General features: G+C 37.8%; 1 protein-coding gene across 1 annotated transcript in view; it reads right to left on the bottom strand.

Annotated features, from left to right (window-relative positions):
* LOC137756440 (transmembrane 9 superfamily member 2-like) overlaps positions 1-12,906 on the bottom strand; it is a 109,340-nt gene that overhangs the window by 47,584 nt on the left and 48,850 nt on the right. Inside the window, 6 exon segments of the mRNA XM_068532696.1 lie at positions 829-886; positions 1,091-1,210; positions 2,185-2,220; positions 2,223-2,312; positions 8,606-8,706; positions 11,906-11,985. Coding sequence (XP_068388797.1) covers positions 829-886; positions 1,091-1,210; positions 2,185-2,220; positions 2,223-2,312; positions 8,606-8,706; positions 11,906-11,985 — 485 coding nt within the window.

Raw genomic sequence — 12,906 nt, 5'->3', positions numbered from 1 at the left:
CTGAGCCTGAGCTCTAGAGCCCGCGAGCCACAACTACTGAGCCCACGTGCCATGACTACTGAAGCCTGCATGCCTAGAGCCCATGCTCCACAACAAGAGAAGTCACGACAATGAGAAGCCTGCGCGCCGCAACAAAGAGTAGCCCCCTCTCGCAGCAACTAGAGAAAGCCCGCACGCAGCAACTAAGACCCAACGCAGCCAAAAATTAATTAATTAATTTTTGAAAATTGAATACCACAGCACCATCGCCATCTCTTTGTACTAGGGGTTAAGATGTACAAAAAGATGAAAAGAACGCAGATACACCAGAAAAAGAATGCTGCAGCCACAGAAAACACAGTGGTCACTCAACTCCTTTCTACTCTTCATTATCGTGTAAAATGATTTTTCCAAGATAAAGTATAAGAAAGGGGCTTTCCTGGTGGCACAGTGGTTAAGAATCTGCCTGCCAATGGAGGGGACACGGGTTCGAGCCCTGGTCCAGGAAGATCCCACATGCCGTTGAGCAACTAAGCCTGTGCACCACAAGTACTGAGCCTGCGCTCTAGAGCCCGCGAGCCACAACTACTGAAGCCCGCGTGCCACAACTACTGAAGCCCACACGCATAGAGCCCACGCTCCGCAACAAGAGAAGCCACTGCAATGAGAAGCCCATGCACCGCAACAAAGAGTAGCTCCCACTCACCGCAACTAGAGAAAGCCCGTGCGCAGCAACAAAGACCCAACTCAGCCAAAAATAAATAAATAAATAAATAAATAAATTTATTTTAAAAAAAAGTATAAGAAAGAGTATAATGGCATAGAGAAAAGAGAACGTGAGATATTAACCCAGGACACAGTAGTGCCGTCAGCAAAAAATTTGTCTTCCACTTAATACCTCTAAATGCTGAGGAAGTAAAAGACAGAAGAGTTACTGGAGCAACTGGATTTAGTCCACTTTACAAATACTTTATAGTAACTAACACACAACTACATTTTGCTAGGTCAGCTAAAATTCCCCATGCAATTTTTGAATTTTGAATTTTACAGCTTTTTAATTTCTACATTTAACACACCAACTTACTGGAATAATAACAGTTGCAATGCTTACTCATATACATCTTAGCAGATACGTATCCAGCAGAGGTTCCCAGAAGGACCCATAACAGAATAGCACTGGTCATTAAAGCACCTCGATTGGCAGGGGAAAGGAAACCAAGACAGGCCAGAACTAAAGGCACAAAAGAGAAATATCAAACCAGTGACAGTAATGGCCTCAAAAGCACATAGGACTTTATAATAAAGACAACCTTATGAAGATATTTTTATGAAACAGCATACAAGGAAATTCTTTGATGTTATTCTCTTAGCTAATTTTTTTGACAATTTTTTCTTAATGCAAAAGTCTGATTTTCCATACAAGGCAAATGATATGTTTTCAATTTAGCCTTTAATCTCACTGTTTAAATCAAAATTAAACAAAAGATCTTCCCCTTCCCTACTCCAGTAGTCACTGCATAAACAGCAGATCATTTTTCCCACAAAAATTTCCTTCTGTTTCCTTTTATTCAAGGTAAGGGGGGAAAAATCACAGTGAGACTTGGTCTCAGGAAAATATAACCTTAAGAGCTAAATTTTGAAATTATCACTGACATCTGAAACAGCTAATAAGCCATTTATTTACAGCAGCTTTGTTTGTGAAAATCAGCACTCTGGTTATCAAAAACTGACAAACTCCATTTTTAGTTGAGAAATGAAGGCAGCCAGAGTTCATCAGCCACTGTAAGCCTACTAACGATGCCATTGCGCTTATACATTTAAAGACCAGCACTCAGGCTTGCCATAGCATTTCAAAATGCTAGTCTTTGAATTATAACTCCCTGAGTTCACTTAAAATATGATTCTACCCACATACTGATATTCAAGAACGCACCTACCTTGCAAAGCAAGGAACAAGTGTATTGGACATTACAATAAATTATTCAAAACTGAAGATGCTATGAAAGTTCCTTGATATAGGAACATATTCAGACTCATATCCTTAATTTGAGAAGAAAGAAATGTAAGTACTATAAAACACACATTTCCTTAAACTTTAGGGTAGAATTTTCAAAGTTCTTTTGTACACATGAATCAAAGTTTAACATATGTTACCAGCTCACTAAGAATGTTGAAGAAGACACATATTGATCTGAGATTACTCACATAAAGTAATAAATGTCATAATCAAAACTTGTGTTCTTGACCCAGGAAAACTGACAGCAACATTCCACTTCTTGGAGGTCTGAATACATCCCCATGAACCAGCTTCCAACCAAACTCCTTCTGGCCATCTTCTTGCATATGAGAAAGTCTTTAATAAACACGGGAGGTACTAGGACAGAAAGTTACAAGAGCTCTGAAAGTTAGAGAAAAATGAATTTTCCTCTAGAGACAGACTAGCTGGAAACCAATGGCTCATTTTGGATAGAGTAGGTCTCTGGCAGGTGTGTGACCCTGCCATACAAATGAGCTATCCCCTTACTTTAAGTTTTGCATTGGAGGGAGTGTGTTAATTATATAAAGGACACAACTGGCTTGATTTTCATGAAGAAAGCAACACGATTTAACATACATAAAAGATTCAACCAAGGGACTTCCTGGTGGCGCAGTGGTTAAGAATCCGCCTGTCGATCAAGCCTCTTAGATAGCCTCAACCACCAGAGGGCAGACAGCAGAAGCAAGAAAAACTACAATCCTGCAGCCTGTGGACCAAAAACCACAGTTACAGAAAGATAGAGAAGATGAAAAGGCAGAGGGCTATGTACCAGATGAAGGAACAAGAAAAAAACCCCAGAAAAACAACTAAATGAAGTGGAGATAGGCAACCTTCCAGAAAAAGAATTCAGAATAACGATAGTGAAGATGATCCAGGACCTCGGAATAAGAAAGGAGGCAAAGATTGAGAAGATGCAAGAAATGATTAACAAAGACCTAGAAGAATTAAAGAACAAACAAACAGAGATGACCAATACAATAACTGAAATGAAAACTACACTAGAAGGAATCAATAGCAGAATAACTGAGGCAGAAGAACGGATAAGTGACCTGGAAGACAGAATGGTGGAATTCACTGCTGCGGAACAGACTAAAGAAAAAAGAATGAAAAGAAATGAAGACAGCCTAAGAGACCTCTGGGACAACATTAAACGCAACAACATTCGCATTATAGGGGTCCCAGAAGGAGAAGAGAGAGAGAAAGGACCAGAGAAAATATTTGAAGAGATTATAGTCGAAAACTTCCCTAACATGGGAAAGGAAATAACCACCCAAGTCCAGGAAGCGCAGAGAGTCCCATACAGAATAAACCCAAGGAGAAACACGCCGAGACACATAGTAATCAAAGTGGCAAAAATGAAAGACAAAGAAAAATTATTGAAAGCAGCAAGGGAAAAACGACAAATAACATACAAGGGAACTCCCATAAGGTTAACAGCTGATTTCTCAGCAGAAACTCTGCAAGCCAGAAGGGAGTGGCATGATATACTTAAAGTGATGAAAGGGAAGAACCTACAACCAAGATTACTCTACCCGGCAAGGATCTCATTTAGATTTGATGGAGAAATCAAAAGCTTTACAGACAAGCAAAAGCTAAGAGAATTCAGCACCACCAAACCAGCTCTACAACAAATGCTAAAGGAACTTCTCTAAGTGGGAAACACAAGAGAAGAAAAGGACCTACAAAAACAAACCCAAAACAATTAAGAAAATGTTCATAGGAACATACATATCGATAATTACCTTAAACGTGAATGGATTAAATGCCCCAACCAAAAGACACAGACTGGCTGAATGGATACAAAAACAAGACCCATATATATGCTGTCTACAAGAGACCCACTTCAGACCTAGGGACACATACAGACTGAAAGTGAGGGGATGGAAGAAGATATTCCATGCAAATGGAAATCAAAAGAAAGCTGGAGTAGCTATACTCATATCAGATAAAATAGACTTTAAAATAAAGAATGTTACAAGAGACAAGGAAGGACACTACATAATGATCAAGGGATCAATCCAAGAAGAAGATATAAAAATTATAAATATATATGCACCCAACATAGGAGCACCTCAATACATAAGGCAACTGCTAACAGCTATAAAAGAGGAAATCGACAGTAACACAATAATAGTGGGGGACTTTAACACCTCACTTACACCAATGGACAGATCATCCAAAATGAAAATAAATAAGGAAACAGAAGCTTTAAATGACACAATAGACCAGATAGATTTAATTGATAGATATAGGACATTCCATCCAAAAACAGCAGATTACACGTTCTTCTCAAGTGCGCACGGAACATTCTCCAGGATAGATCACATCTTGGGTCACAAATCAAGCCTCAGTAAATTTAAGAAAATTGAAATCATATCAAGCATCTTTTCTGACCACAACGCTATGAGATTAGAAATGAATTACAGGGAAAAAAACGTAAAAAAGACAAACACATGGAGGCTAAACAATACGTTACTAAACAACCAAGAGATCACTGAAGAAATCAGAGGAAATAAAAAAATACCTAGAGACAAATGACAATGAAAACATGACGACCCAAAACCTATGGGATGCAGCAAAAGCAGTTCTAAGAGGGAAGTTTATAGCTAGACAAGCCTACCTAAAGAAACAAGAAAAATCTCAAGTAAACAATCTAACCTTACACCTAAAGAAACTAGAGAAAGAAGAACAAACAAAACCCAAAGTTAGCAGAAGGAAAGAAATCATAAAGATCAGAGCAGAAATAAATGAAATAGAAACAAAGAAAACAATAGCAAAGATCAATAGAACTAAAAGTTGGTTCTTTGAGAAGATAAACAAAATTGATAAGCCATTAGCCAGACTCATCAAGAAAAAGAGGGAGAGGACTCAAATCAATAAAATCAGAAATGAAAAAGGAGAAGTTACAACAGACACCGCAGAAATACAAAGCATCCTAAGAGACTACTACAAGCAACTTTATGCCAATAAAATGGACAACCTGGAAGAAATGGACAAATTCGTAGAAAGGTATAACCTTCCAAGACTGAACCAGGAAGAAACAGAAAATATGGACAGACCAATCACAAGTAATGAAATTGAAACTGTGATTAAAAATCTTCCAACAAACAAAAGTCCAGGACCAGATGGCTTCACAGGTGAATTCTATCAAACATTTAGAGAAGAGCTAACACCCATCCTTCTCAAACTCTTCCAAACAATTGCAGAGGAAGGAACACTCCCAAACTCATTCTATGAGGCCACCATCACCCTGATACCAAAACCAGACAAAGACACTACAGAAAAAGAAAATTACAGACCAATATCACTGATGAATATAGATGCAAAAATCCTCAACAAAACACTAGCAAACAGAATCCAACAACACATTAAAAGGATCATACGCCATGATCAAGTGGGATTTATCCCAGGGATGCAAGGATTCTTCAGTATACGCAAATCAATCAATGTGATACACCATATTAACAAATTGAAGAATAAAAACCATATGATCATCTCAATAGATGCAGAAAAAGCTTTTGACAAAATTCAACACCCATTTCTGATAAAAACTCTCCAGAAAGTGGGCATAGAGGGAACCTACCTCAACATAATAAAGGCCATATATGACAAACCCACAGCAAACATCATTCTCAACGGCGAAAAACTGAAAGCATTTCCTCTAAGATCAGGAACGAGACAAGGATGCCCACTCTCACCAGTATTATTCAACATAGTTCTGGAAGTCCTAGCCACGGCAATCAGAGAAGAAAAAGAAATAAAAGGAATACAAATTGGAAAAGAAGAAGTAAAACTGTCACTGTTTGCGGATGACATGATACTATACATAGAGAATCCTAAAACTGCCACCAGAAAACTGCTAGAGCTAATTAATGAATATGGTAAAGTTGCAGGATACAAAATTAATGCACAGAAATCTCTTGCATTCCTATACACTAATGATGAAAAATCTGAAAGAGAAATTATGGAAACACTCCCATTTACCATTGCAACAAAAAGAATAAAATACCTAGGAATAAACCTACCTAGGGAGACAAAAGACCTGTATGCAGAAAACTATTAGACACTGATGAAAGAAATTAAAGATGATACCAACAGATGGAGAGATATACCATGTTCTTGGCTTGGAAGAATCAACATTGTGAAAATGAGTATACTACCCAAAGCAATCTACAGATTCAATGCAATCCCTATCAAATTACCAGTGGCATTTTTTACGGAGCTAGAACAAATCATCTTAAAATTTGTATGGAGACACAAAAGACACCGAATAGCCAAAGCAGTCTTGAGGGAAAAAAATGGAGCTGGAGGAATCAGACTCCCTGACTTCAGACTATACTACAAAGCTACAGTCATCAAGACATTATGGTACTGGCACAAAAACAGAAACATAGATCAATGGAACAAGATAGAAAGCCCAGAGATTAACCCACGCACCTATGGTCAACTAATCTATGACAAAGGAGGCAAAGATATACAATGGAGAAAAGACAGTCTCTTCAATAAGTGGTGCTGGGAAAACTGGACAGCTACATGTAAAAGAATGAAATTAGAATACTCCCTAACACCATACACAAAAATAAACTCAAAATGGATTAGAGACCTAAATATAAGACTGGACACTATAAAACTCTTAGAGGAAAACATAGGAAGAACACTCTTTGACATAAATCACAGCAAGATCTTTTTTGATCCACCTCCTAGAGTAATGGAAATAAAAACAAAAATAAACAAGTGGGACCTAATGAAACTTCAAAGCTTTTGCACAGCAAAGGAAACCATAAACAAGACGAAAAGACAACCCTCAGAATGGGAGAAAATATTTGCAAATGAATCAACGGACAAAGGATTAATCTCCAAAATATATAAACAGCTCATTCAGCTCAATATTAAAGAAACAAACACCCCAATCCAAAAATGGGCAGAAGACCTAAATAGACATTTCTCCAAAGAAGACATACAGACGGCCACGAAGCACATGAAAAGATGCTCAACATCACTAATTATTAGAGAAATGCAAATCAAAACTACAATGAGGTATCACCTCACTCCTGTTAGAATGGGCATCATCAGAAAATCTACAAACAACAAATGCTGGAGAGGGTGTGGAGAAAAGGGAAACCTCTTGCACTGTTGGTGGGAATGTAAATTGATACAGCCACTATGGAGAACAATATGGAGGTTCCTTAAAAAACTAAAAATAGAATTACCATATGACCCAGCAATCCCACTTCTGGGCGTATACCCAGAGAAAACCGTAATTGAAAAAGACACATGCACCCGAATGTTCATTGCAGCACTACTTACAATAGCCAGGTCATGGAAGCAACCTAAATGCCCATCAACAGACGAATGGATAAAGAAGATGTGGTACATATATACAATGGAATATTACTCAGCCATAAAAAGGAACGAAATTGAGTCATTTGTTGAGACGTGGATGGATCTAGAGACTGTCATACAGAGTGAAGTAAGTCAGAAAGAGAAAAACAAATATCGTATATTAATGCATGTATGTGGAACCTAGAAAAATGGTACAGATGAGCCAGTTTGCAGGGCAGAAGTTGAGACACAGATGTAGAGAATGGACATATGGACACCAAGGGGGGAAAACTGCGGTGGGGTGGGGATGGTGGTGTGCTGAATTGGGCGATTGGGATTGACATGTATACACTGATGTGTATAAAATTGATGCCTAATAAGAACCTACAGTATAAAAAAACAAACAAAACAACTAATACTAAACTTTCATTGGGTTATTTGTATGGAAATATGTTAATATAAATGTTTCAGACATTACATGAAATTTCTTAAAATCTTATATTTGTATTTGTATGGAAATATGTTAATATATATGTTTCAGAAATTAAAAAAAAAAAAAAAAAAAAAAAAGAATCCGCCTGTCAATGCAGGGGACACAGGTTCAATCCCTGGTCCGGGAAGATCCCACATGCCGCGGAGCAACTAAGCCCGTGTGCCACAACTACTGAAGCCTGCGCACCTGGAGCCCATGCTTCACAACAAGAGAAGCCACCGTAATGAGAAGCCCGCGCACCGCAACAAAGAGTAGCCCCCGCTCACCACAACTAGAGGAAGCCCACGCGCAGCAACAAAGATCAACGCAGCCGAAAATAAATTAATTAATTTAAAAAAAAAAGATTCAACCAATTCTATAGAAATTAAAAGTTCATCAATACACAAATGATTACAAGAGTCAAAACAGTATAAATTGATAAAACTAAATTTACCCTAAATTGTAGTATTTTGCAGTGTTTCATACATTTATCTCATGCTGCAAATTAATGAAAATCTTAAATAATGATATTTTGAAAGGTCAGAAACATGAAAAGGAATATAACCAAAGAGTTGATAGCAAATAACTCTCGAATAAACTTACCTGTACTTTTTAAGAATCAACACAACACTCTGTACTTTGATTCAGCATAATATGCAAAATTACTAGACATCAAAATGCATTGTATTCAAGGTGTTATACTCTAAGTAGAAATATAACATTGAGAACTGGGCAAAGCAGGCACTCAAAATATTTGCTGAATCAAATATGTGCATTTTTACTTACGGGAAAACTCATCTGATTATATCTGATAGTATCTTTATGGAGAGTCCTTAATATGATCATAGCCACCATTCCAGATAAGAAGACAGCAATAACAATGGAATTCATAATACTACAAAACATAAAGAAGGAAAAAGAGAAGTTAAGTCTCAAGTTTCTTATTTGAATACTAAAAAGAAAATGTGTGCACACGTAAAAGAAAGACATTCAAATTATCATTATGTCGATCAGTTTTCTAAGGTTAAATGTGGATCAAAGGCTGAATACATCAATATATTAAATGAACTTAAAGCTCTATCACAAGGGGCTTCCCTGGTGGCGCAGTGGTTAAGAATCCGCCTGCCAATGCAGGAGACATGGGTTCGAGCCCTGGTCCGGGAAGATTCCCACATGCCATGGAGCAACTAAGCCCATGCACCACAACGACTGAGCCTGTGCTCTAGAGCTCGTGAGCCACAACTATTGAAGCCTGCATGCCCAGAGACCGTGCTCCGCAACAAGAGAAGCCACCGCAATGAGAAGCCTGCGCACCACAACAAAGAGTAGCCCCCACTCGCCGCAACTAGAGAAAGCCCGCGAACAGCAACGAAGACCCAACGCAGCCAAAAACAAATAAATTAAAAAATTTTTAAAAAAAAGCTCTATCACAAAAGTGCATTACAAATAAATCAATAGAAGCAACACTATTCTTAAGGTTATTTTAGAACTTTGTAAGAGTACATTCCCAAAAAGAAACAAGGGGAAATGAATAAGATCAGGAACACAGACATAGTTCCAGAACATGAAACTGAGCATGGAAGTTCAGGAATCAATGTTGAATTGATGACTGACTGACTGACTTCTTAGCTGATGGACCAAGGCTTTTAACTCTATCAAGTCTTTATCAAGCTTCGGGGTAAAGACCCCATGGACCACTTACCTACCAGCTCTTACATACTGTTTCCAAAACTGAACCTTAAAATCTATGCCCAAATCAAAATCAAGACCTTCTGCCATCCCACCACCCAGACAAATCCAGACACATCAAAAAAGTTTCACCAGAATCTATGAAAAGGCCAGCACTGTTCTGGAAAAATGCCACTAAGATAATGTCTAAAATGTCTGTTAAATGTCATAAGTAAATTAGCTTGAGACAGAAACTAAAGTACATTTATTGTTACATTATAAATATTAATACTACTAGAGATTAGCCCCACAATCTATCTGGACGCCCTTCCCTTTCACAACCCCTTTAAAGAAAGCATTTAAATAAATTTTATCCAGGGACTTCCCTGGTGGTCCAGCGGTAAAGAATCCGCCTTACAATGCAGGGGATGTGGGTTCCATCCCTGGTCAGGGAACTAAGATCCCACATGTCGTGGAGCAACTAAGCCCTCGCACCACAACTACTGAGCTCGCGCGCCTCAACTAGAGAGCCTGTGTGCCGCAAACTACAGAGCCTACGCACTCTGGAGCCCATGCACCACAACTAAAGAAGAGAAAACCCGCATGCCGCAACTAGACAGAAGACCACAACAAAAGATCCCGCATGTCTCAATGAAGATCCCACGTGCCACAACCAAGACACTATGCAGCCAATAATAAATAAAATAAATGATAAGTAAATCTTTAAAAAAATAATAAGTAAATAAATTTTATCTGAAGAGAGTTCTGGGTGGTGTGACAAAATGGGACCTGGACTATTGCCCAAACAGAAGATTTTCTAGAAAAGCTACAATATGATAATAATAATGAGGAGGAGAAGGAGGTAGAGGAGAAGGAAGAATAAGGATAGAAATAGGAGGAGGAGAAGGGGGTGCTATTCTCACTTTAAAGGCAATAGCACTGTAAATCAACTATACTTCAATAAAATAATTTTTTTAAAAAATAAAGGCAATGGCATATAAGGAAAATCATCACCTCAGAAGACCATACTCATAGAATCACACCTTTCCTTACTTTCATCTTTACCTTTATAGTCTTCTTCCATTCAAAACTGGTTTATTATAGGATATGAGGAAAACAGGGGAAAAAAATACTACACACACAGGTTCATCTATTTCTCGTCGGCTTCTCTGATCAGTCTCCTAAGTTACTAACTGAAGATCCTACTCTCGTTGTCAACGCTTTGTGACAGCCCCAATCATCACATTCTCAGTTGGTCCATCCTTCGATTTCATGTTGAAACTACTCCTTCCACAGTCCTGAAGGACTCCTAACTCTGTGGTCTGTCCTGTTGAAGATTCCTGAGGAATCAAGTCCCTTCACTCTGAATCCACTAGAATATAACTTTCCTGCGAGCAGAAGCCTGTTGGCCTTATGCACCGCCACGTCTGAGAGCCTCTCCTAGTGCTTGGCACCCTAATAGGGATGAAAAAGAATACGTGGAGAATGAATCCACCTTCACTCACAGACATTATCTCAACACAGTCCTCTCGTCTATATGACCTGCCTTGACCACTTGCAATGTTTTGGTTTCTCATACTTAATCTTTTCACCTTTCTCTGCTCTCTTCCCAGTCTTTCATGACATCCTGACTTTCCTCCACCCCAGGTGGTTACTGCTTTTTCTTACACTCTAGTTTGCTCAGACTTTGACCCCACAAATGAAAGCGTCTATCCTGTTTTCATTCCATCTTTTGCACAGTGTCCACTGCCACAGTCCTATCCTGCCTACTTCCCAGCATGGACTACTCTTTACACGCAGACATCTTATCTCTAGGACATTTCAGCCTTCTCCTTCCCTTCAGCATACATTTTAGTATATTTAATACAGATTTTCCTTTTTTCTTTCTCTTTGCATATGTGGAGAGGTGGGGGAGAGGAAGGAGAAGGGAAATTAGCCACAGAGAAGGAAAAATGTCACTCAAGATCATCTCGGATGGGGGTGGGGGGAGGGGGAACTGGATGAAGGTGGTCAAAAGGTACAAACTTGCAGTTATAAGATGAAGTACTAGGGGTATAATGTACAACATGGTTAATATAATTAACACTGCTGTACGCTACATATGAAAGTTGTTAAACAGTAAATCCTAAGAGTTTTCATCACGAGGAAAAAATCTTTTTATATTTCTTTAATTTTGTATCTATAGGAGATGATAGATGTTCACTAAACTTATTGTGGTCATCAATGTAAGTCAAATCATTATGCTGCATACTTTAAACGTATACAGTACTATATGTCAATTATATCTCAATAAAACTAAAAGGAAAAAAAGATCATCTCTGGTGACAAAATAATTTTTAAAATACATATATGTATGTATGTGTGTGTGTGTTTGTATACATTTCCTACCATGAAGCTACTTATTCTTTATTTCATAAAGTGCTTACCTAAACCACTGAATGCTGGTATGAGACATGCACTCCAAAATATAATCCCATCTAGAACCCCACTTGATATGTTTGTTTTCCTAAAAATCACATGACCAAACTTTAACTGACTTTTTACTGGTTATAATCCTAAAACAGACAGAAAGTTATTCTGCCTGTACTGTCTCTATTTCTTTACTGCTAACTTCATGGAATCATGCAATCTAGCCTGATATTTTTATCATTTTTTTATTTACTGATATTCTACCTCATTTCAGAAAGGGACTAGGAAAAAAGTAATTTTAGCTTACTGCTGTTCACCAGAAATAGTACCATTTTGCTACTATTTTTCTGTAACCCTAAGTCCACCCCATACTTCATTTCCTTTTGTCCAGACCACATTTTCATCTTAATTGCAACTTCATACCATGCTTACAAAGGTATATGTAATGTCACTGTAGTTTTGTTTGTAAATTTAAAAACCTAGAAAAAACCAAAAATTCCCATCAGAATGGGAATAAATAAACTGTGGTAATCCATGCTAAGAAATACTATGTAACCATTAAAAAGAATGATGTGCATCTATAGGTGACACTATGTCTATGAAATAGCATTAAGCGAAAAAAGAAAGGTGAAAAGTATATAGTAAGACAAGTTATGTACAGCAAGATCCTATTCCCCCCCCCAAATTATATACATATTTTGTAGATGCAGACATTTTTCTGGAAGAAAAAATAATGGTTATACTTTTGGAGCAAGAGACTAGAAATTGGGGGGAGGGTAGTAAAGGAAGGGAGAATTTTACTTATACATTTTCTATATGGTTTGCAGTCTTCACCACATACGAGTATTATCAATATTATTATTTAAATTGAACTCAACATTTGAACTAAAAGACAACTTTCAGTTGTCACTGCAACACACAAAATCCACCTCCTGCAAATAGGTTTATTATTAGGGTATTTTGTTTAATTAGAAAACAGTATTCAATTTCAGTCATTATTTCTTATAGAATATTTTAA

This window comes from Eschrichtius robustus, chromosome X, assembly GCF_028021215.1.
Source record: "Eschrichtius robustus isolate mEscRob2 chromosome X, mEscRob2.pri, whole genome shotgun sequence".
In the NCBI taxonomy this organism is placed as follows: Eukaryota; Metazoa; Chordata; class Mammalia; order Artiodactyla; family Eschrichtiidae; genus Eschrichtius; species Eschrichtius robustus.
This window is presented reverse-complemented; position numbering and strand designations above follow the sequence as displayed.